Genomic DNA, 25,526 nt, shown 5'->3' with positions numbered 1-25,526 from the left:
AACTTAGCTTAGACGAAACATGGTCTGCTTATAAAAAAATCATAACTCGTTCGATTCTGCGCATGACGTATAAAATGAGTACAGATATATTGTTTATATTTTTTCGGGTAACAATAGTGCGACAAATCTCTATTAAACGTCATCTAAACTATGTCGATAGAGTACTCTAGTGCATGATCTGCGCATGATTTGATCAGTAAATTTCAGAATTTCAGCGGCGAAACGTACTTCAGATTGGTAATTTCGTATCGCTTCTTGTTGGCTTTTCGTATTATTTTTCCAGCTTTTGACGTTTGGCCAAAATTTTATTCTCTCGTGCGTATGTAATATTATTTTCATCGTTTTCATTCAAATGGAGTGAGATAAAAATAAACCGATTATGACGTTTTCGTGAGGTTTACGTTATTCGAAAATAATATTTATCGATGATACGATTTCTAGACCAAAATTTGTTTTGGTAACTCTCGTGGATATTTATTTTAAGAAGGTGGGTGATAAACGAATTATTTTGATAAGCTGAAATTGTACATTCTGTTTAGAACTGGCCTCAAATTGCTCAAAATTATTTCAGCCGAGGGTTTCATAATTCCGCAAGTTATCGCGGGCCGAGATATTTGTGTTTGCACTTTGATGTAACTGCGAAGGATTTACTATTTGAAATGGCGTCTAATTCGTGCGATTGGCAAGTTTCTTGTAAGGAATTAAAGCAAAGAGGTGGATATCTTCTCCAATCGGGACAATGGGCCGACTGCAGTTTCCTGGTAGGGTCAGAAAGCAACCAGGTGCTGGTGAAAGGACACAAGCTAATCCTGGCCATGGCTTCTCCCGTATTCGAAGCCATGTTTTATGGGGGGATGGCCGAAAGAAATGATCCAATACCAATATTGGATGTTCAACCGGATGCATTCAAGGCACTTTTAGAGTAAGTCTAAACGTATTTAAATGTCACTTGAATATCTTATTACAATAAGAAGAGATGCAGTACCAATATTATTTACGTCTAATAGTTTGTTGTCATATCGCTCACTCCTTTCAAGAACGTCATATATCAAAAATTGACAATTGTCAATTGTGCATGTCTTTGGAATGCCCAGAAAATGTACTATATCCCAGCAAAAAAGGCATATTTTTTAATTAATATTTACCCGCTACAGGGCAGAAAGTGTTGTTTTTGCGTTTTGAAGAAAAGGTGTTGTTTAATTCTTTTTTTTTTAAATAAACTTAATAATCTTCAAATGGAGAAAAAACATTCAGGTTTTACCTAAAAACATCTATTGCACAGTAAAAACTTCAATAAGTGTGGCTTGATATTTATTCTTAATACATTGTATTATATTTTTAAACTTTAAAAACGATCTCCTGAAAAATCAAGTTTTTTGATTTATGACATTGTTGAGAGGAGTGAGCGATATGTCAACATGCAACATGGCGGGTACACCATCAATTTATTGCGGGAAATTTGAATTTGTTTATCTCTAAAAACAACACCATTTTATATTATGATACCAACGCCTCCAGAGTAGGTTTTCTATATTATAAGTCACTCTCGACTATCCTTAATAATAATATCGTTTATTTTCAGATACATGTACACAGATAATATAAACATAAATTCATTTGACAAAGCGTGTGAGTTGTGCTACGGGGCCAAAAAATACATGATGCCACACTTGGTGGAGGAATGCACTAAATATTTGTGGTCTGATCTCTACCCCAAGAATGCGTGCAGAGCGTATGAATTTGCCAAACTATTCGAAGAGCCGATTCTTATGGATAAATGCTTACAGGTAAAATTTTTGTTTATTTTCAGGCTTAGGTTAGGTTAGGCTAGATAAGATGAGATCAGGTAAAGTTTTATGAAAGCATTAACCTTTTAACTGCCGGCAGGTACATGTATGTCGGTACCCAGCACGCCGCAAATTTTACGATAAAAATAAAACCTTCTAAACATATCGTTATTGAAAGTGTATTAATATTTATTTATAAAACTTACCAAATAAATGAAGAGGGCTTCAGTCGTGCAGTCATTTATCCATAATCATAAAATTAATTGTTCATGGTGCAGGGTTGTCACGAAATTTGTCATAGATAATATGAAAACTAAATTATAAATCAAAAGTAAATGTTTATGTTAGTTTAATATTAAAAGTTTACACACACACACTATGATTTAAAAAAATTAAAAATCATCAGAATCGACACTAAAATCACTGTCATCAGATTCAGCAGTGACGGCAACTCGGGGATTATTGGACAACCCTGAGCGCCATTAGTTGATCCGACGACAAAGCTCTCTTTAATTTACGTTTCAAGTGTTAAAAACAAATTCTGTTTCAATTCTAAGTATGCAAAGATATTCTCAATAGATGTCACTATGCGTTCAATATATTTGTACATTTTAAATAATTGATTTTCTTTATTAAAAGCCCATTTAAAACGGTGCCTCTTAAGACGTAATTTTTGTATGAGCGGCGTTCCGTTCACAGAAAATTATGCGTCTTAAGACGCTTTTGGCAGTTAACCGGTTAAGGCCTAGATCTCAAGCATTCAAATTACAACGCACTTAAGGCTGGACGTGTGTTTACGCTCAAATTTTTTTTAGAATGTAAATTTTTCTTTTTTTAATATATATTGAAAAAATATTTTACTTCTTACCATTCAATAACTCTTCTTGTTCTTTTCAAAACCATATAATTATTTTAAAGAAAAAATTTTTTTTTCAGTAAAAAAATACTGTTTTAAATAAGATATTAAATTGTGTAAAATGTAACTTGTTTGTTCGCCTCCGTAGTGTAATGGTCAGCATGCTCGGCTACCGTTCTGGAGATCCCGGGTTCGATTCCCAGGGGGGATAAAATAAATATAAGTGATTTTTTTCACTGCACTGTTTATTCGATATTACCCTGGACTGGTACCTGAAGCGGAGGGCTGATCACCTTTCCTTCATGTGTAAACGATGAAGATAACACTGCGTTTGTATTACGCAGTGCCTTTTCACCATTGGGGTGCGGATAAGGGTTTTATTATTATTATTAAAATGTTACTTGGATTAAGGGAAAATTAAGTTGCGACTTATTTTCCCTTAATCCAAGAATACTGGACCTTTAATTTCTTAGCAAATGTAATCTAACCTTACCAGGAATAAAATTATAAAATAAAAACAATTAGTCTTTTTTTTTTTAAATGCTTACAGCAGTAAGAATAATTTTAGCATAATAAAAAAATAGTACAAAACTACAGTGAAACTTCTTGTTACAAACATAATTTGTTCCATTAAACTGTTCTAACCCAAAGCTTATCACTGATCTAGTATAAATCCTCGTGAAAGTAGAAAAGTCAGAAGTCTGCAAACACAGAGAAGTTTAGCGATCTATCCTCTCTCTCTACCTTACAGAAGCAGCGTAACTTCTTCTAAATTTTATCCGCACCCAATGGTGCATAGGGCACTACATCATATTGACGCAGTATTATCTTGATCGTTACTTACATGAAAGCAAGATGATCTCTCCTGCGCTTCAGGGTAATATAAGTTCAGTTCATTATTACCAGTCCAGGGTAATATAAAATAAATATCAGAGTTTTTAGAGTGTAAAATCACCAATATTTATTTTCACCTCCCTTGGGAATTGAATCTGGTACCTCCAGTACGGTAGCTAAACATGCCAACCATTACACCACAGAGGCGGACAAAGCAGCGTAACAATTAATTAAATAAAATTTCATATATGGGGGCTGGATATGTGGAGGCACTGGAGCACAGTGCTGCGTTTGCCAGCGAGCTAATCTTCATCTACATCTCTCCAAATTTTCTTTTTTTTCTTTCGCCGTTTCTTTCCATTATTATTTTTTTTATTCATTTTTTATTTTAATTTCATTTCATAAAATAAAATGCTGTAAAACATATATGGCTGACTAAGTATTCGGCTGTCCAAACTCAAAAAACAGTAAGGGACATTTTTTGTATAGTATGTTTTTTTTGCATATTTGGACTAAGTAGAATCTACTTCTAGTCCAAAAATGCAAAAAATACGTACTACAAAAAAAATGTCCCTTACTGTATTTTAAGTTTGGACAGCCGTATTGCACACACCACTTAGTCAAGCTGGAATAAAGATTTATTATTATTATTATTATTTTTATTATTATTATTATATAAATAATTTTTAGATAATCTGCACACAAACGATGAAAGTCTTATCCGAAGTGAGTTTCGAAGAGGTGGAAATCGGGACCATGATCATGGTGTTTGAGCAGGACTACCTGAACATCGAGAGCGAGTTGGAACTGTTCAACGCGGCGGTCAGGTACGCCAACGCCCAGGGATACGTGATGTCCGCGGAGGCCGGCAGCCTCCCTCAGCTGCCCACTCTCCCCGCGCCCGTCAGCGCCCCCGCGGACCGTGACCCCACTGCCCGCATGGCCCAGGAGCCCGCCGCCGCCGCGGTCCAGGAGCCCCCCGCCGCCGCGGCCCGGGAGTCCCCTGCCGACGCGGCTCAGGAGCCCCCCGCCCAAACGGATGCCCAGCTCGAGATGGAGCACTCTTCCATAGATCTGGCAAGCACTCCGTCGTCCTCCTCGCTTAACCTGAGTTTGAGCAATGCGCCTCTTTGCCTGAACAAGAATCCAAAAATATCCAATCCAGGTAATTGTTTACACAGCCATTTAAAAATTTAGGGCATTTAACTCTTACCACTCTGTAGGCCAGACATTCTGGCCCGTATGATTCTAGTAGGCAGCTCTGTGGGCCACAATCTCTGGCCCGGCGCAGGTATAACTTTAATCACTGATTTCTCTATCACCCAAGTATGTTCTACCAAAAAATATTTCAGATAAATACAGTTAATCTTAATTAACATGGTCATACGAATTGCCAGTGTCCCAAAATTAGGGAACCAAAATATTTATTTTAATGGTAGAAAAATGTTGCATTTTTTTGATCAGAGTGGCTGATCAGTTATGAGAAAAAATGGTCAGAGTGGAAAGGGTTAAAAATCAAAGTATTGCATATTCTGAATGTGTTATAACCTTACACCATGTTTGTACATATCGCTCACTCCTTTCAAGAACGTCATAAATCAAAATACTTGATTTTTTAGGAGAACGTTTTTGAAATTTAAAAATATATTACAATGTATTAAAAATAAATATCAAGCCACTTATTGAACTTTTTACTGTGCAACATATCTTTTTAGGTAAAACCTGAAGGTTTTTTCTCCCTTTGAAAAATATTAAGTATATTTAAAAAACTAATTAAACAATACATTTTCTTCAAAATACAAAAACAACACTTTCTGCCCTGTAGCGGGTAAATATTAAGTTTAAAATATGCCTCTTTTTCTGGGATATAGTATATTTTCTGGGCATTCCGAAAACATGCACAACTGAAAATTGACGATTTTTTATTTATGACGTTCTTGAAAGGAGTGAGCGATATATGATCACATACTGAACACACTGGTTACTGTGAAGTTTGTTAACCTTCCCATCCCTGTGATGTCTTTACTACATCTCGAATATGAATATAAAATAAAATAGATACGGGCTCAGAATTTTTGTATTCTTCCGTAATATAATTACGTATTACATAAAAGTATTATAATATACGTATAAAGGTATTACCACACTGCTCAAATTCTTGGAAGTTCTATATACATATGTATATGATTCAATTTCGAGACATTGTACAAGAATCACTAGAATTTTCACAAGAGACTTTTATTGGTGACATGAAGAAGCCAGACTTCCATATTTTTCTTCATCTATTATATTCATGTATTTGGACACACTCAAAATGTTGTTAAATCAGCTCTAAGCGGGGTATTACTGTATTCATTTTCATATTTTATATGAACTTTTGTTTTTACTATGCGACAGTAAGAGCATTACGTTGTCAGATCCGTGCCGGGCCAAGCAGTCGTCCTCCGGGTCCCCGCAGAGCATCCGCAACGCCCTGCAGAAGATCCGCTTCCTGACGCTGACCCCGCAGCAGTTTGCCTCGGGCGTGTCCCGCTCCTCGCTGCTCAGCCAGGCCGAGGCCTTCGCCATCCTCATGAACATCTCCTCGCCCTTCTGCGGCGTGCCCATGCCCGAGGGCTTCTCCACCTCCACGGAGCCGCGCCGGAACGCGCGCTTCCAGCATGTGAGTATGTCCGCCTTCTCACTAGCCGGCACGACACCGCCTCGTTTGTTTTTTTACTTTTAGCTGAAAAAGTTTTTTTTACTTTTAACCGAAAAAGTTTTTTACTTTTACCCAAAAAAGTTTTTTTTTACTTTTACCCGAAAAACTTTTTTATATTGATTCGCATTTTAACTAGAGTTATTTATTTTCTTTTTATTTGTATTTATTAAACTCTTTGTACAGAAAATAAGTATATGGACAGGCATATTGCTATTTTCTTCTTCTTCTTCATCTTGTTGTAGGCCTTGTGGCCTGTTTTTAAGAGGGATTAGCCTCGTGCGATGTCGATTCCCAGCTATCGACCCATCTCTTTGGTGGTCTGCCCGGTAGTCGTCTACCATGGGGTTGGCCGTACAGAGCGATGTGGGGAGTCTGGATGGTTCCATTCTCTTCACAAGCGCATACCGTTGTCTCCTTTGTTGCCTTCCTCGCCTAACGACATCTTCGATCTCGCATATTTCACCTATCCTGGCGTTTCTTATTCTATCTCGAAGACTCTCGCCAGATATGCTTCTTAGAGTCTTCGTTTCTGACACTCTAAGCGCGTTTTTTGTGCCAACGGTGTCCGCTCTACTTTCGATTCCAACCGTGATGATGGGTCCGACACAAATTACTATTTTAATTATTATTATTTTTAACCTTTCCCTTGCGGTGCTAAAAGACTTCCGCGTGTACCGGTGATATCTATATATGAAAATGTGGTTTAAAAACGGGGAAAATGTAAATATTCCTAAAGGTTGCTTTTATTGATCATAGTTGAAGTCGAAATGTAACAATTCTGTAATGTTAGCTCTGATAAGTATCTGAAAACGAGAAAAAAAGACATTGCAAGTAGCCGCAATAGCTAGCGTAGCGATGCGACCGCCGCGTAAGACATGAATATACATAAATTTGTGATTTCAAACAAAAAAGCTTGCTTTGTAATCTTTAGTTTTGCATTAATATTTCCCTTTTTTTATTTGGTTTAATAACTTTGAGCTTACGCCTAAAACACATTTATTTACTATTTGTTTCATATTTGTAAATATTTTTACAATGGTTTTTTTTTTCTTCTTCTATTTTTGGTACTGTTTGAATTTTGAAAAAAATATTGGTAGATTTATTATAATGCGCACATTCACAATATGGTCTTTGTATCAATTGCACGCATACGTTACACGGGCCGTATTGTGCATCAACAACATATAATAATAATAATAAAACCCTTATCCGCACCCCACTGGTGCATAGGGCACTGTGTCATATAAACGCAGTGTTATCTTGATCGTTTACACATGAAGGAAGGGTGATCAGCCCTCTGGTTCAGGTACCAGTCCATGGTAATATTGAATAACTATTACAGTGAAAAAATCACTTATATTTATTTTACCCCCCTTGGGAATCGAACCCGGGACCTCCAGAACGGTAGCCGAGCGTGCTGACCATTACACTACGGAGGCGGATATATCAATCAATCAATATAATATAGTAATGATGTACTGGACTAAATAAAGTAACGGCAAGTCTGCTAAAGGTCTATTACAGGCAATTATTGAAAATATTCCACTAAGCCAAGCCAATATCGGCCTCATGTACATGTGCATTCCGAGACAATGGAATGTCCTTACGCCAATCTTTACTTACTTTTTTGACTTTTCGTATGGTTCGGCATAAATTACAAATTTTCGATGTATTTTGCATCATTTTCAAACTCCGTAACTATGCGGAACGTATCTAAACACATATCATAATAGATTTTAAGAAATAGTAGTATTTACTAAGTAAAACTTATATTTAAATTGAATTACTTTAATTTTGCATTGCGTCAATTATTCCTGGACTATAACCATTATTGTAGGCAGATCAAATTAAATAATGGATAGATTTGTCATGCTGCTTATAAAGGTGGAGTCCTCGCAGAGGCCTTGTGAAGCCCCAGGACACACTTTAAAAGAACTGCAACTGATCTAAGCAAATGTCTTAAGAATTCTTAGTCATTATTTCGTTAGACTGAAGTGTGTGTATTGACTGAGATGCGTATTGAGAGGTGAGTTTTGTTGCGGATAGCCCTAGCCCCGTGATGCGTGAGGGAGGAATTCTAAGTCATTATTTGACGGAACTGAAGTGTGTGTATTGATTGACAGGTGAGTTTTGTGGTGGACAGCCCGAGCCCCGTGATGGGTGAGGGGCGCGAGTGCTCCCCGGTGGGCCCCGGACCACCCCCCGCGTCTCCGCCCGCGTCGCCCCCCTTCCCCGTGCCGCGCGAGAAGCTCTACTGCCGGCGCTCCATCGTGCACCAGACCGACCGCCTCAACAACAGCATCCTGGACTGCTCCGTGACCTTCACCGTCGACCGGAACATCTGCGTCGTCGGCATCCAGGTGGGCCACTCTCCAGAACCCATTCCGACAAAATATTTATGCACTAAATGTTAAATCAAACTTATTTATTGTAATTGCAGACAGTTGGTAGAATGGATCTTTGTCAGACGGGAGGAATATCTAATTTAACATACTCAACCTATAAAGGATTGTATTAGACTCGTTTTGTGTTTTTAACAGCCGATATAATTAATATTTTCATTCATCATTTTCTTTTGGAAAATTCGCCGTGGAAAAAACGTTATTTTCGTATGTTGGCAATGAATGACGTCACATTTGCTAAATTATTGGCGGCTCTATTTGTTGAAGTCTTTGGTCCACCCTCATATTTGTATAACACAAATGGTAGTGTAGTGGTAAACAAACAATCCACACTACTACCATTAGAGCTCTATAAACCATAGATAATAAACCATATGACATCATAAAACGTTTGAAGACGGAAATTTGATGACGTATGCGAACGCACGTTTTTCGTTTTCATACATCCCTTATTTCTCACATATTTTAATAAGAATGCTACCGAAAGTCTTGTGATTTTTCATATTGATTTATTAGCCAATAATCACACATCATGATATTTATCCATTCTATTTTAAATTTTTGGGTAATATATCCAAAATTAAACAAAGTTATTAGATTAAATTCTACTTTTATTTACGTATATATGATCATATGTGATGCGTTTCGTCTAATTAAGACATAATTGTCTTTAAAAAAGTTAAATCAAACACTGGTTTTTGAGTCTACTAAGTTGTATTTTATTGTTAAAAAAACACCAAAATAAACAATTTTGATACAATTGTTTCGTCTAGTTATGGCATTTTCAAACGAATTATTCAATTTAACATTTGATACATAAATTTAAATGGAGTTGTACAAATGAAACGCCAAATCAATAAATAAACTAATAAAATATCCCTCATTCTTATTTTACTAGTTTACATGCATTTGAAAAAAACATGTTTGTGGATGGATTTAATGGATAGATTTTACCACAAAGTGACTGCCGAATCAATTAATGAAAGTAAAGAATACTATTTTCCAATCGGGTAACTGAAAAAGTGACACTTACCTATTATGTAGTAACACCTCTAGGTCATACATAAGTCCTGGAAGTTGCCAAGCCTTTAAATTGGCAACTCAATAATCTCTTTATTTATTATTGAAATGAAAAATATTTTTTCTTTAGTTTTATCTGAAAACTAATTGTAAAAATTTCATTGCTTACGCCTTGCTACTTAGATTTTGGTACCATCTATCACACTTCAGACAACAGATCTTTTTAGGTAAAATCTGAAGGTTTTTTCTCCATTTGAAAAATATTTAATATATTTAAAAAAAATAATTAAACAATACCTTATCTTCAAAATGCAAAAACAACACTTTCTGCCCTGTAGCGGGTAAATATTATGTTAAAAATATGCCTCTTTTGCTGGGATAGAGTTCATTTTCTGGGCATTCGGAAAACATGCACAACTGAAAATTGACGATTTTTTATTTATGACGTTCTTGAAAGGAGTGAGCGACATGACACAAACAGCGGAAGAAGGTTGAGTTAGCTTATGGCGTATGGATGTGTAATTTTGTGAATGTGTTGCGGTGTCAGGTGCCGACTCAGGGCATGGGCGAGGACCCGCAGGCGCGGCCGACCAGCGGGCAGTACTCAGAGCTGCTGTACGCGCACTTGCTGGATGCGGACGGGTCGCGCCTCACCTATACACACTACACCTCCCGCGTGCCCTACCGCTCCCTGCTGGAGATCACCTTCAACCGGCCCTTCTATATTCAGAGGAACAAGGTAACCTCCACACAACGTAACATCCGCTCCTGCACTATACACTACTACCTACTTACTTCAGCCTTCTTGTGTCCAGTATTGAACAAAGACCTCCCTCTTGGACTACCACAGTTCTCTGATGGACGCGATTCTCTTCCTGTGCCTGCCACTACTACTTACTACTTACTTATTATTACTTACTTATAACCCTTATCCACACCTAATGGTGCATAGGGCACTGCATCAAATTGACGCAGTGTTGTCTTGATCATTATTTACATGAAGGCAAGGTGATCACTCTTGCGCTTCAGGAACCAGTCCAGGGTAATATTAAATAAATATTACCGTGTTAAATCACTAATATTTATTTTCACCCCCCCCCCTGGGAATCGAACCCGGGACCTCCAGCACGGTAGCTTAACTCGCTGAGGCGGACAAAACTACTACTTACTTACTTACTTACTACATACTACTTACTACTTACTTAGTTACTTACTTCAGCCTTCTTGTGTCCAGTATTGAACAAAGCCCTCCCTCTTGGACTTCCACAGTTCTCTGTTGGACGCGACTCTCTTCCAGTGCAGGCCCGCCACTTTCCTAATGTCATCAGGCCATCTTGTCTGGAGCCTATCCACGCTTCTGCGTCCTGTTCTAGGCCTCCAGTCTAAAGTCTGCGTAATCGGAGGGCATGTATGACTAGATGTATGGATGTGAAGGAGGGGAGGAGTGTATGTCAGGACAGAAGGTCTTTCTGCCTACCCCTGCGGATATGCCCTGATGGTATTAGTAGTAGTATAATTCATGCTTTATTTATGTAAAGACTTGCCATGATAAGTATTTCAGGTACTCCAAAGTGTTCAGGTAAGGAGTTGAAATATTCAGCGGGTATGTTCTTACATACCTTACATTGCTCTTGGAAATGCTTGAATGCATAAGAATGGAAGAGGGGAAGAATGTTTGCAAAGACAGAGTGGTCCGAGGTTCTATTTTCTATACCCCTTTAGCAAAGTGGCGCGATGGTTAGTCAAGTTTTTTTTTTATAATTTTTTTATATTCATATACAAATTGTAAGATCATATTACATATTATGTTTGAAAATTCAATCAGTTCTATAAGTGTTTTTTTTTTAAATGTTTTTAAGTAAACATGTTGGCAAAACTTTGCTGTACAACATATCGCTCACTCCTTTCAAGAACGTCAAAAATAAAAAAAAACTAGATTTTTCAGGAGAACGTTTTTAAAGTTTAAATATATATATTAATATTAAAAATATACAATGTATTAAAAATAAATTACTAGCCATTTATTGAACTTTTTACTGTGCAACAGATCTTTTTAGGTAAAACCTGAAGATTTTTTCTCCATTTGAAAAATATTAAGTATATTTTTAAAAAATTTGAACAATACCATTTCTTCAAAATGCAAAAACAACACTTTCTACCCTGTAGCGGGTAAATATTAAGTTAAAAATATGCCTCTTTTGCTGGGATATAATACATTTTCTGGGCATTCTGAAAACATGCACATTCAAAATCGACGATTTTTGATTTATGACGTTCTTGAAAGGAGTGAGCGATATGTTGACCATGCTTTACTTTGACAGAAACTAAAAATGTGTACCACAATGCCGGTCAATTAAAAGTGCCATTCATTGTGGATTAGAATTAACAGACTTTAGTGTATAGGTTGACAGACTTTCAGTATATGTACTGTGTAGCCAGTGGGCAGAGTATGGTAATGACCAGTTTGGTCCCCCTCAGATGTACAAGGTGGGAGTGGTGTTCAACAAGGTGGGCTGGTACCCGCTGGGCGTGTGCTGCCAGACCGTGGTGTGCGACCAGGTCTTCTTCTCCTTCGGCGTGGGCCCGCCCAACGACTCGGTGCGCGACGGCCTCATCCGCTCCATCGTCTTCACCTACTAGTGGGTTACCACGACCGGGACTGCCGCTCCCGCCATCTAGTAATACGCATCGTAAAGTGACAGGAACTTTGGTAAATTATTACCAAATATTTTGTATATGTGCTTGTGTATGTTTGTATGAATGCATATATTATTATATGCATATCTCTAATTTATTTGTATTTTTTTCTTAGTTATTTTAACACGTTGATTGCCAACTACGAGATAACTGGTAGATTGCGTTCTTTGCTAGGACGCCGACTAGGAGTTATCTCGTACTGCGTTTACTTGCCATATTCCCGCAGCAACAATGAAATTCCTAGTATATCACTGTTTATATGGATAGATGGCTTCTGGGAAGACAACAAAAATCAATGCTGAACAGAAATTTATTAATAAATGAACAGAAAATATAGTTATAAAAATTATAAAAATCAAGAAGTATAAGAATATTTTTAAAGAATTGGCTTTTTAGACCGGAATTCTGAAAATTCCCATGGCAGTCAATGTGTCAATCATTTTATGTTGTTTTAATTTATTATATGTTATATACGTATGCCACATGGTTTATCAAGGTTTATAATAGAGATAAATCAATAAATATTAATGACAAAGTGGTATTGAACATTGCTGATTGGAAATACTACAGTGTATTACGTAACAACACTTCTGTGTCTGGGTATTTTCCAGACAAATTTGGCGAGAATGCGGGCAGTTATTTGATTTTCGGGAGCAAAATATTGGTTTGACATAAAATACGTATATCGCTCACTCCTTTCAAGAACGACATAAATAAAAAAAACGTGATTTTTCAGGAGATCGTTTTTTAAGTTTAAAAATATAATACAAAGTATTAAAAATAAATATCAAGTCACTTATTGAACTTTTTACTGTGTAACAGATCTTTTAAGGTAAAACCTGGAGGTTTTTTTTTTCCATTTGAAAAATATTTAGTGTATTTAAAAAAAGAATTAAACAATACCTTTTCTTCAAAATGCAAAAACAACACTTTCTGCCCTGTAGCGGATAAATATTATGTTAAAAATATGCCTCTTTTGCTGGGATATAGTAAGTACATTTTCTGGGCATTCCGAAAACATGCACAACTGAAAATTGTCAATTTTTTATTTATGACGTTCTCGAAAGGAGTGAGCGAAATGTATCTTGTGAATTAATGAAAATTTCTTTTCTTTCAAACAATTTCTCAAAATCATGAGCTATCCCCGAAGCTCTTCCAGAAGTAACCAAACAACTATGTTAATTTTTTTTAATGTTTCCAAAGTAAAATTTATGATAAAAAGTAGCACTGCCGTACAGATCTCCTGTGACTTGTATATTTGTTTTTACAACAAAATATTTTGTAACATTAAATTACATTACGTTTGTAAAATATTTACTTCTAAAATTCATTTAATTTTATGCCGTATTTTGATTTTGTGGAACGGTTTCATTCAACATAAAGGCATAAAGTTATTGCCTTATCTCGAAAAAGATCAAATTATCACAAAACAATTTGAAATCGGTACATATTTGGAATAGGAGTGTTGTTAGAAGTCAGTCGGAATAAATTTTTCAAAATCTCAATGTACTTTGAAAAAATGTACTCGTATAATGTACTCAGGATTATTTAAATAAGGTTAAATTTTACGCTTTAGGTTTTTAAAAATGTTTGTTATTTTGTATTATTTTTAATTAAATTTATTTAATGAGGACCTATTTTATCTAACCAAACAATTAAAAAATATTAGTGCACCATAAATTTGTTTCAATCGCAGGTCTTTTCAAAAGTTGGGAATACATTTTTAATTGTATTTAATATTTATACATACTGCTATAACGATGTACTAAACGAATGTACAATATCTTTCTTCATTGATAATTTTCTCTTGGGAAAGTTTAAATAAGAAAACACAAAATGGCTTGTTTCTAGATGATTTGAGTAATGACAACACAATCAGCTCCTTAACCCACTAATGTAAGTATGTTCATAGATATATATGAATGGTTGTATGATGGAGTATTACAAACTATTGTTTTACACAACCACAATGTGTTTTACACAACCATCGCTACATCACAAAATTTATGGCCCGCGCAAACGTTAATTAAATTAGTAAATCTTTCACACACATCTGGTTGTCAGTATAATGAAATATCTTTTAAATTTTTTTCGTAATATAAACATACATGTGTACATTCATTCATTCAAACCCTTATCCGCACCCCAATGGTGCATAGGGCACTGCATCATATAAACACAGTGTAATCTTGATCGTTAACATATGAAGGAAAGGTGATCAGCCCTCCGCCTTAGGTACCAGTCCATGGTAATATTGAATAAATATTAAAGTGAAAAAATCACTTTTGTTTATTTGACCCTCCCCGGGGAATCGAACCTGGGACCTCCAGAACAGTAGAGGAGTGTACTGACCATTACACTACGGAGGCGGACATGTGTATGTACAGTGAAACCTCTCGTAACGAGTAATTTGCATAACAGGCGTTGAATAAATGTGAAAAAGTTGCTCCCTTAACAAGTGACATTTCGCTTAACGATTTACAGAGAAAGGGCAAGTCCCTTTTTCACGAAATTTGATTGTGAGCCGGTACTTCTGCGCTAGTCAAAACAAAAAAGGTTTCGCACGACAAGTATTACAAGTAAAATTCCGGAACGAATTATACTCGTTGTGAGAGGTTCCACTGTAATTCCATTTCATAATAAACTTATGTATATACATATATTCTTCCGTATGTATACATATGTCCGCCTCCGTAGTGTAATGGTCAGCACGCTCGGCTACCGTTCTGGAGGTCCCGGGTTCGATTCCCAGGGGGGGTCAAATAAATATGAGTGATTTTTTCACTGTAATATTTATTCAATATTACCCTGGACTGGTACCTGAAGCGGAGGGCTGATCACCTTTCCTTCATGTGTAAACGATCGAGATAACACTGCGTTTATATGAAGCAGTGCCCTATGCACCATTGGGGTGCGGATAAGGGTTTTATTATTATATATTCTTACAAACTTGTAAATAACAAACTTATTTGAAGTAAGTTTTTGACTTCGTAATATTGAAATCCGACTCTATTTGAAGAAAGCGACATACAGGTATTTGTTGTATAGTTTGAATAGATTACTAAGTGTTTATGCAAATTATTTATCTACTTTACATTGTTTCATTTTTAGAGTTCTTTTATATATTTAAGGAATTTGAGTCCCGCCTGATGCGGTTTGTTGGTGATAACTAAATATATGACTAGTAATTAGGTGCAAAAATGTATACATGATAAATGTATATTTGTGATACAATGTCAAGGTAGCTTTATATGACTTGAAAAAAAATTCTAAATTGTTTTTTTTTTTTTAGTATTTGACTACTAACTTATATGAAAATTGTAGATGTAAAAATAAAATACAACTCACTAAAAATTGTTTATTTCACATTAGCATCTTTGTGGGCTAGAACTTTATCTATGTCACTAGAAATTAATGTGCTACTAGTTTTTGGGCGGAATTTTATCATTTTGATAATTGCACCTGTTTGAGCTCACATTTAGTATAGATTAAAAACCCAACATTTTATAATTACTTAATATGCTTGCCTTAGCATAGGGTTCCCAACGTGGGGAGTACTGCCCCCATCTCAGTGGTCGCTGGAGAGGTCTTCTAGATGCTACAGAACCTAGCAGCCAGAAGGGAAGACTATTCTGTAAATATATCCTTGCTCTATGAGCAAATATTCTCAAAATTTTATTTTCCCTGTTCATTAGAAATTTGGTGTATGTATATATATTGTTAAAAAATAAGTAAGTGGTTACTTGTGTACAAAAAATGTACTATAAAATTGAATCTATCCAATCTAATCCATAGATTTTCTCTATGTTCTGTGTATATTATCTGAAAATCTGTATTTACTCCTAAAAAGACTTAGTAAAAAGTATTTTGTTTTATACAATAAAAAATATTTGAAAACACGTGGATTATCTTTGTCTACATTTATTTACCCATTTAACTTTTGATTTTATCAAAACATTTTACAGTTTTTATGTATGTATTAAATATTGTAAAAACTGGCTGCAAATAGCAACCAACCAGAGGAAATGGAAAGAAGGGGAAGAGGCCTATATCCAGCAGTGGAGGTCAGAGGGCTCATAAAGATGAAGAAGAAGAATAAAATGATAGATTTTTTAAAAATAAGACACAATCTTTAATTAAACTTTTTATTTATTTCATAACATGTTTTCATAAAATATAGTACAATCGACATGAATTCTGCGTAACTAAGCACACATACCTTTCAAAATATAATTTACAAGTTAGTTTATAATAAATCTAAACATTTCATTCCCTCATAAATTTATTGTACAATTGATCCATTTTTCCCAATATATCCATTTAGTATTATAAAAATGCAGTAGAAAAATGCTGTAGACTGTATCGTAAGATGATTCCATTAGATCTACATGTAAAAATAATTATGAAACGCATAGAGCCATTATGCAGTAACTAATTTGAAATTGACGACTTTTTTTTTGACTTGCAGATATGATCACCATCGTCTTTAATTGGTACTAATTAGACTTAAGCATAAATATTGAAACCAAGTTTATCAATCACAAAAAAATATATTCAAATCGGAAAGTTCATAACGACCCTTAATTTTTATTTACTTGGATAATTTTTGTAATTCAATGACTCGATTTTATAATAATTTAGCAAAAATATAATTATAACATATCGCTCACTCCTTTCAAGAACGTCATAAATCAAAAAACTTGATTTTTGAGGAGTACGTTTTTAAAGTTTAACAATATAATACAATGTATTAAAAATAAATATCAAGCCACTTATTTAACTTTTTACTGTGCCAAAGATCTTTCAAGGTAAAACCTGAAGGTTTTTTCTCCATTTGAAAAATATTTAGTATATTTAAAAAAATAATTAAACAATACCTTTTCTTCAAAATGCAAAAACAACACTTTCTGCCCTGTAGCGGGTCAATATTAAGTAAAAAATATGCTGCTTTTGCTGGGATGTAGTAATTTTTTTGGGCATTCTGAAAACATGCATAACTGAAAATTGACGATTTTTGATTTATGACGTTCTTGAAAGGAGTGAGCGATATGTATTTTTTTAGATTTATTTTCGATGCAGAAATTGAACCCCTAATAGCTCATTGAAAAGAAATAAAAATACTTCTGGTCCCAATATATTCAAAGTTTATATGAATTATATTATGATAATGTTCAAATATTTTGGTGATTAAATTGTAGTTGCTGTACAATAATACTACAGAACTTGTGAAGAAGGAAGGGACTCTATTTCCTAGATTACCGCGGCCGTTTACATCATTATTGATTTTTTCTAGGTTATGTCATTGGTATCTAAACACACCATCATGAGTCCCTGCAATGGCTGAAATGTCAGAAAGTATACAGGCGGCAAAAATAACCCAGGAAAAACCAACAAAAAAGCCATTGTATGTACATCTTGTATATACAATTTACAAAATATAGGTGAGCATTTAAGAAAATGCGCATAATTCATAACAAAATATTTTGGATAATATATATCGCTCACTCCTTTCAAGAACGTCATAAATCAAAAAACTTGGAGAACGTTTTTAAGGTTTAAAAATATAATACAATGTATTAAAAATAAATATCAAGCCACTTTATGAACTTTTTACTGTGCAACAGATCTTTTTAAGTAAAACCTAAAGGTTTTTTCTGTATTTGAAAAATATTTAGTTTATTTTAAAAAATAATTAAACAATACCTTTTCTTCAAAATGCAAAAACAACACTTTCTGCCCTGTAGCGGGTAAATATTAAGTTAAAAATGTGCCTCTTTTGCTGGGATATAGTACATTTTTCGGGCATTCCGAAAACATACACAACTGAAAATTGACAAATTTTGATTTATGACGTTCTTGAAAGGAGTGAGCGATATGTACATGTCTCCTTTACACAAATAAGGACATCAATTTACTGTTTCAAATATCCGAGAAAAGTTCACAAAGTTCTGCATTATAAAATATAACTAATAACCCTTATCCGCACCCAATGGTGCATAGGGCACTGCATCGAATTGACGCAGTGTTATCTTGATCATTACTTACATGAAGGCAAGGTGATCACTCTCGCGCTTCAGGAACCAGTCCAGGGTAATATTAAATAAATATTATAGTGTAAAATCACAAATATTTATTTTCAACCCCCCTGGGAATCGAACCCGGGACCTCCAGCACGGTAGGTAAACACGCTGACCATTACACCACGGAGGCGGACATAAAATATAAAAATGACATATTCTTTGCATTTGTTTATACATAACAATAATTTTTTTTTAAAAATATCTAGCAAAGATTTTTGTGAAATTTTTTACTCCTGTAAAGATTACACATAGATAAATAAAGATCATTAACCAAGTTCATTTAACGTTTGTCATCCTTTTACATATACATCAGTGTACATTGTCGATTCTACAGGTAAAGTATAAAAAAAATATGTCGCTCACTACTTTCAAGAACGTCATAAATAAAAAATTGACAATTTTCAGCTGTGCATGTTTTCGGAATGACCAGATAATGTACTATATCCCAGCAGAAGCGGCATATTTTTAACTTAATATTTACCCGCTACAGGGCAGAAAGTGTTGTTTTTGTATTTTGAAGAAGAGGTATTGTTTAATTATTATTTTAAATATACTAAATATTTTTCAAATGGAGAAAAAACCTTCAGATTTTACCTAAAAAGATATGTTGCACAGTAAAAAGTTAAATAAGTGGCTTGATATTTATTTTTAATACATTGTGTTATATTTTTAAACTTTAAAAACGTTCTCTTGAAAAATCAAGTTTTTTTATTTATGACGTTCTTGAAAGGAGTGAGTGATGTGTGAGGATTAACCGAGCTCAGCTGATAATTTCATCTAGTATCTTAATACTATTGTTTCATAGATCATAAGTATGTATGTACTAAAAGGTCTGCCGCTGTTAGTACAGAAATATTATGTCTAGTACTTTACATATTATATGTGATCCCAGTACGACCATTATTTCTTATTCATATACCAATTTGTTTCAAAAACACCAACACATAGAAAACAATGTTCAATACTATATACAATATATCGTGGGTATACTGGCAAAAAACTTTAACTCTAAAATCCCTGTTTGGAATAATCCCTGTTATTTAAAGCTTTTAGCCTAAATAAAATACCCACTATTAAACTTAAAGTACTTTTTACTTTTAAAACCACATAAATATGACATTTCAAACTACTTAGTGTATTTTGGCAGTTTATAGAACGTTAAAAACTTTATAATATGCATCATTAAGTCAAAATCGTATATTTTCGAGTTAACCTTTTGTTGACAGTATATCCACGATATGTAATATTAATTTTTTGTGTATTATGTAAACAGTTACACGTAATGCTTCACTACACAGTTAGATATCGATACATCCAACAAATAAATGCGGAACTGCACAAATTAAGACTTTTCTACAAGAAATATAAAAAAAACAACTATTCCATACATAGATTTGTTTTGTACAAACTAAATAATAAAAGCTTTTTGTCTTTTAAAAACATAATTTACTATTCCAGAACTCTGCTCTGTTAAAATATACTCCAATACGTTCCTTGTAAGTTTACAAGGAATGTACTGCAGTATACAAGGTCATAAATTATCTTGCTTTCTTAACTTTTATCATATCTTCTTTTTTTAAAGTATGTTTTCGAGAAAATATCTTGCTCCGCCATTTTTGACAAATGATGTATGATTAAATTTTGACAAAAACAACCCTGAGTGCACTGCTTTTTTTCTTTTCCTACCTCCTATTCCTCCTCCATTTTCTTTCTTATATAGCAGTAATGTCCCGCCATGAACTTCTACATTTACGCCATCTGCATCCCGACAAATAAATCCACTCCTATTCATAAAAATCTCAAGTGCAAGGACGATCAACTTGACTTTGCGTAATTGAGATATGGTTTATTCTGGTGACCACTTTTTGAGTTTATTCATACTGGCTAGTTTCGAGAACTACAGAATCTTCATCAACAGATGAAAATAAAAACTGTATTATTTTGTATATTTGCCTGTTCATGAGAACATCTGTAGTTCTCAAAACTAGTATTTATGTACATTAATAAACCCAAAAAAGATCTTATTCGAGTGTTTCATTTTTATATTTAAATCATCATTTTATTCCACAGTTGATGTCAAAACAATAAATAATAAAATACTTTACATCAATTATCCACATAATAATTTAACTCTTTACAACAAAAGACCCAAATTAATAATAATATATACAGATAAAAAGATAAGAGACGGATTAGTTATAACACATTTTAATGCAGTGGTTTTTTTTTGTCAGTTGAGAATTTGTAAGTAAAAAAGTGGAAGAAATAAATATTTTATAAATTCTGAATTATGGTTGTAAGTTTACACTACTTTAATGATATTTAAAGTACAATATAGAATCAATCAAATATTTTTCATTCACTGCATCTGCATCTATCAACCATCTCTGTATCTATCAATCTTTATTTGTTGGAGGCGTCGATATAGGGGTTACACATAACACAATACAATACACGATTACTTGTAACACGGTACCTAGAGTAACCGAGGTACAAAAAATGTATGATATCAGCACCATTGCTTATGACAAAATATTTACACTCATGGCAGTGGAAACACATACACATACGTAATTATAATTACTATTTACACTTAATAAATTACCTTTCAGTATCAAAATAATTTGTAAACAACAAAAAAAACTTCAAAAATTCATCTCATGTTAGATCAGACACAAAAGAAAAATAGGCAAATATTTATCAAGTTGATGAAACGATAAAAAGAAATCAATTTAAATTACAAACTTACTTTTCCATACTACGAAAACAAATAACAAAAATAATCAACTCAAAAATGACACTTACGCAATGTGTACAGTATCGAACAGATTAATTGAATCAAAACTTTTTTCGTTGTATTTTCGTAAAAAGTTTTGTAAAATCTTTTTTTTATTGGTTATATCGCAAATTAATATTTAATATGATCTCGTTTGGGCTCAATCAAAGATTTTACTATTCTTGGCATCTATTATATTTGGTTTTGGCACGTCCATGCCATTTTTCGTTCCGAAACCATACCTGAATTATGGACAAAATGAGCTTTTCCGCCGTAGAGCAATCAATTTTGGAGAGCCGATTCTTACAGATTGCTGATAGATTTTTAATTAGGTTTACGTCTGGCAAAATTTTTGACCAGTCATTGTTTTTGTGTGAAAAATTTCATTTTTTTTTTTGGATTTGTGACATGAAATGATTTGTTAAATCCTGCTGAAATATTCCATTACTATTTGGCCTTCGTTTTTGTATCTTTGGTACTATCTTTTCCAGTAGAATTGGGTGATACTTCTTCTCGCTATTCATCATTTCAGTCACTGAAAGAAGCAGCCCTGGTCCATAATACGAGGAACACCCCCAAAACATTTTTTTAGAGTGGTTGAAAATACGAAAAAAAAGTTTTGTCAAAATTAATCTGTTGGATACTGTATGTATGCAGTTGTATATAGCGTGGGTAAGTACATAGAATATAATAATTACTCGTGCAGCTACCAACTATCTACAGACATATAATGAATATCTAATATCAGATGAGAAAAGTACAAACAATTTACTGCTAGACAAATTATATATGTAAATTGGCCACTGAAATTCCCATTCCTCCATAAGCACATTGGCAAAATTTTAAATACTGACTTTCTATATCATTATTACTATCTCTGTAGTGTCATCTTATAATACATCATTGGCAGAAAAGCATATCGCAGAAGGCGCATCCGGTGCACTTTTGCTATCGAAACATTTACACCCTAGCTAAAGTATAAAATTAAGAAAGGTGTGTTGAGATGGTTTGGACATGTGGAGCGTATGAGTGAAGAAAGAACGGTTAAACAAATTTATGAGGCGAATGTAGTTGGAAAAAGAAGCAGAGGACGACCGAGGAAAACTTGGCACAATCAGGTATGTCAAATACTTGAAAGCGGCCGGGTCAGGAGTCGTAATAATCGTCGGGTATGTATGAGGAGATGCATGAATGTAGAAGAGGCAAAGAATGTTTGCAAAGACAGAGTGGTGTGGCGTTCGATTCTCTCTGCCTACCCCTGCGGGGAAGCGGCGTGATGGTTAATTAGTTAGTTAGTCTAAAAGTTACCAGGTTCCTTTTCCGTAACATTTCAGGCGCTTCTTTGCTTTATAGCCATTTTGCGTCAAATGATTTGTGGACCTTGAAATTTGGAGATATTACATGGCCACTTGGCTCCCCAGATCGCCAGATTGGATACCAGTCTTTTATCAGACTTTTGTTTGTGCATGGAAAAACATCTGTAAGTCTTTTGTCAATCTGAAAGCCAACACTCTTATTTTAACAGGAACACTTGGCCGTGTCAAAGAAAGCGCGCAAAATGAGCTGAAGGTTACATCACGCTAGAGGTGGCCATTTGCCGAATAATTTCTTACCCACAAACAAAATTAATTGTAATGGTGCGAATCCAATATTCTTTATGGCCAAAATTTAAGCATCTTTTTCGGTTGGCAATACCTTCCCTGTTCTCGTGGAATACGATACCTTTTCAAATTATTGGCAAGCAATAAGATAGATGAAACTAGTCACTAAGTTTTCCACACCTTGATTTTGATCAATCCAATATATTTTTGGATTTTTGAAAAATGTAGTTTCATGAAGCGATTAATTAATTTTTTAAACTGACACAATGACCAGACAACTATATACATATAACAATCTCATTAGATTTGAAAGAAATGTGCATACAAATGCATAAAAAATAAATGTGTAACTATATAGGTTGTTCACTATATAGGTTGTTAAAAAATAAATGTGTAACTATATAGGTTGTTCACTATATAGGTTGTTAAAAAATAAATGTGTAACTATATAGGTTGTTCACTATATAGGTTGTTAAAAAATAAATGTGTAACTATATAGGTTGTTCACTATATAGGTTGTTAAAAAATAAATGTGTAACTATATAGGTTGTTCACTATATAGGTTGTTAAAAAATAAATGTGTAACTATATTGTTCGCCTCTGTAGTGTAATGGTCAGTACGCTTGGCTACCGTTCTGGAGGTCCCGGGTTCGATTCCCTAGGGGGGTAAAATAAATATAAGTGATTTTTCACTGTCATATTTATTCAATATTACCCTGGACTGGTACCTGGAGCGGAGGGCTGATCACCTTTCCTTCATGTGTAAACGATTGAGAAAACACTGCGTTTATATGAAGCAGTGCCCTATGCACCATGGGGTGCGGATAAGGGTTTTATTTTTATTATTATATAGGTACACATTTATTTTTTATAAAGATACATATTAAATTCATTCATTTAAAGTATACGTGATTTTTCTTTCAATTGAAAGAGTCGCGACAGTTACATCAATATACCTTTCTGCTTATGACACTGTATGCATGGTCTGCATAATTTAATTGGCTTTCTTGGCACGCTTTTGGCTGGAGAGCGAAAACAATTGTATACTTGTTTTGCACAAACAGGCAACCAATCGGAATTGACGAAACAAACAAGCATGCGAACAAAAAAGAAAAAGAAATATTGAAAAGTTGCGTGGTTCATCGGTGACATCTTCACTTCTCAGTGGTTAATATAAAGGATTCTTATTTATTGATTTGGCGTTTAATTTGTAGAACTCCATTTTAATTTATTTGTTAATTTTAAATCTTTTATGTTTCAAAATTTAATTTTAAATCTTTTATGTTTAAAAATTTAATTAATTTTTTTGTTATGTGTTTTTATATTATTTTTTGACATCTCATCAAAGATGAAGAAGAATATGGAAGTCTGGGCATTTACGGGGCTTACGACCGTCATAGGCTGGTTTGAGTGATCACTTTACACTCGTGTAACATTCACCAATTCTACCCATTATTGACAACCACACTACTCAAATTCTTGGAAGTTCTATATATATGAACCAATTTAGAAACCTTGTTCATGAATCACTAGAACTTCACTAGAGACATCTATTGGTGAGATGTAAAGAAGCTTTTTACTAAGCAGAAACTCTTATATTAGTATGTGAGATCCGAATCCTGGATTATAATCACACACATGAGAAACGCCAGAAAATACCATTTTCATTTTTATTATTAAGCTTATAATTTGACCAGATAATTTATTTACAACATTTTGAGTGTGTCCAAATACTTATGTGTTTTTGTTAATAAAATACAACTTAGTAGACTCAAAAAATCTGTAATTGATTTAAAATTAAAAATAAAAACCCTTATCCGCACCCCAATGATGCATAGGGCACTGTGTCATATAAAAGCAGTGTTATCTTGATCGTTTACACATGAAGGAAAGGTGATCAGGCCTCCGCTTCAGGTACCAGTCCATGGTAGTATTGAATAAATATTACAGTGAATAAATCACTAATATTTATTTTACCCCCCTTGGGAATCGAACCCGAGACCTCCAGAACGGTAGCCGATTAAAAATTAATACATAAAATAAAGGATTCTAGCAAATTGAATGAATTCAGTACAAGATTCTCAATTACCAAAGAATTACGGCGTTTTCTATGTATGTCGTTAAATCAACCGTTAGTAAATTAAGGATTTCATTTATTTGGGAAAAACAAATAAAGATATTATTTTTTTTAAGTGTCTTTCTGAATAAAAGTATCAAAAACCAGTTTCAAGATGTCAAAGTTGTTAGAAATAAATAAAATACAGATGTTGAATTTATCTACACTTATCTATATAGATGAAGCGTTTAGAATCCAGCCCGGGAGTTTTTAAATTGAAAATAAAATGATTTTAACTTATAATTTATCAGTCATTGTTAATTGTGGCTTGATTGTTAAAATATATTTATAATAAATGTAATTGTCTGTGCTACACTAACACTTATACAAAAGTACGCCATCGTCTTTGAAAATTCTACTAATATATACACCTTACAAGGCCACACGATTAATGCTCCCATATGTACTTAGATATCCAGTGTTAGTGTACTAAGTTAGTACATTTTCCTATTGATATTTGACTACGTTCACTTGACGACGATGAAGTTCATCTCTTTGTACTATTCCGCAGCCTGCAGCCGCCCGGCTCGAGACGGCTCGGGGCGTCCGCGCCTCGTGTCCGCTTTCACACTGGAATATTAAAAAAATCACATTGGATAATAAAATTTATCCAATTTAAATATTGAAAACTGTACAAAAGAAATTGCGCATGATAT

The 25,526-nt window shown here is 34.2% G+C and overlaps 2 protein-coding genes across 3 annotated transcripts in view; one reads left to right on the top strand and one right to left on the bottom strand.

The window, feature by feature from the left end:
* The first annotated feature begins 195 nt into the window (after window positions 1-195).
* On the top strand, window positions 196-12,643 carry LOC148301482 (uncharacterized). The gene is made up of 8 exons (XM_088273195.1): window positions 196-487; window positions 572-922; window positions 1,583-1,787; window positions 4,168-4,642; window positions 5,895-6,139; window positions 8,302-8,538; window positions 10,148-10,339; window positions 12,079-12,643. The coding sequence occupies exons 2-8, from the start codon at window positions 660-662 to the stop codon at window positions 12,238-12,240; spliced, it is 1,779 nt and encodes a 592-aa protein (XP_088129321.1). The 5' UTR covers window positions 196-487; window positions 572-659; the 3' UTR covers window positions 12,241-12,643.
* Window positions 12,644-24,522: 11,879 nt separating this feature from the next.
* The window catches only part of NFAT (nuclear factor of activated T cells 3), a 98,284-nt gene continuing 97,280 nt past the window's right edge, over window positions 24,523-25,526 (bottom strand). For both annotated transcript variants that reach the window (XM_088273191.1, XM_088273188.1), the window contains one exon: window positions 24,523-25,440. In XM_088273191.1, the coding sequence (XP_088129317.1) occupies window positions 25,436-25,440 (5 nt within the window). In that variant the 3' untranslated portion in view covers window positions 24,523-25,435. The remainder of the gene's footprint in view (window positions 25,441-25,526) is intronic.

This window comes from Brachycentrus maculatus, unplaced genomic scaffold (genome assembly GCF_059751285.1).
Source record: "Brachycentrus maculatus isolate JH-2025_06_01 unplaced genomic scaffold, ASM5975128v1 h1tg000559l, whole genome shotgun sequence".
In the NCBI taxonomy this organism is placed as follows: Eukaryota; Metazoa; Arthropoda; class Insecta; order Trichoptera; family Brachycentridae; genus Brachycentrus; species Brachycentrus maculatus.
Note: the sequence above shows the minus strand (reverse complement) of the source record. Positions and strands in the feature narration are given on the sequence as shown.

Coding starts and splice junctions, on each gene's coding strand:
- LOC148301482 (XM_088273195.1), top strand. CDS start 660: ATGGCGTCTAATTCGTGCGATTGGCAAGTTTCTTGTAAGGAATTAAAG. Junction 4,643..5,894: donor TCCAAAAATATCCAATCCAG/GTAATTGTTTAC, acceptor TTACGTTGTCAG/ATCCGTGCCGGGCCAAGCAG. Junction 10,340..12,078: donor TCTATATTCAGAGGAACAAG/GTAACCTCCACA, acceptor GGTCCCCCTCAG/ATGTACAAGGTGGGAGTGGT.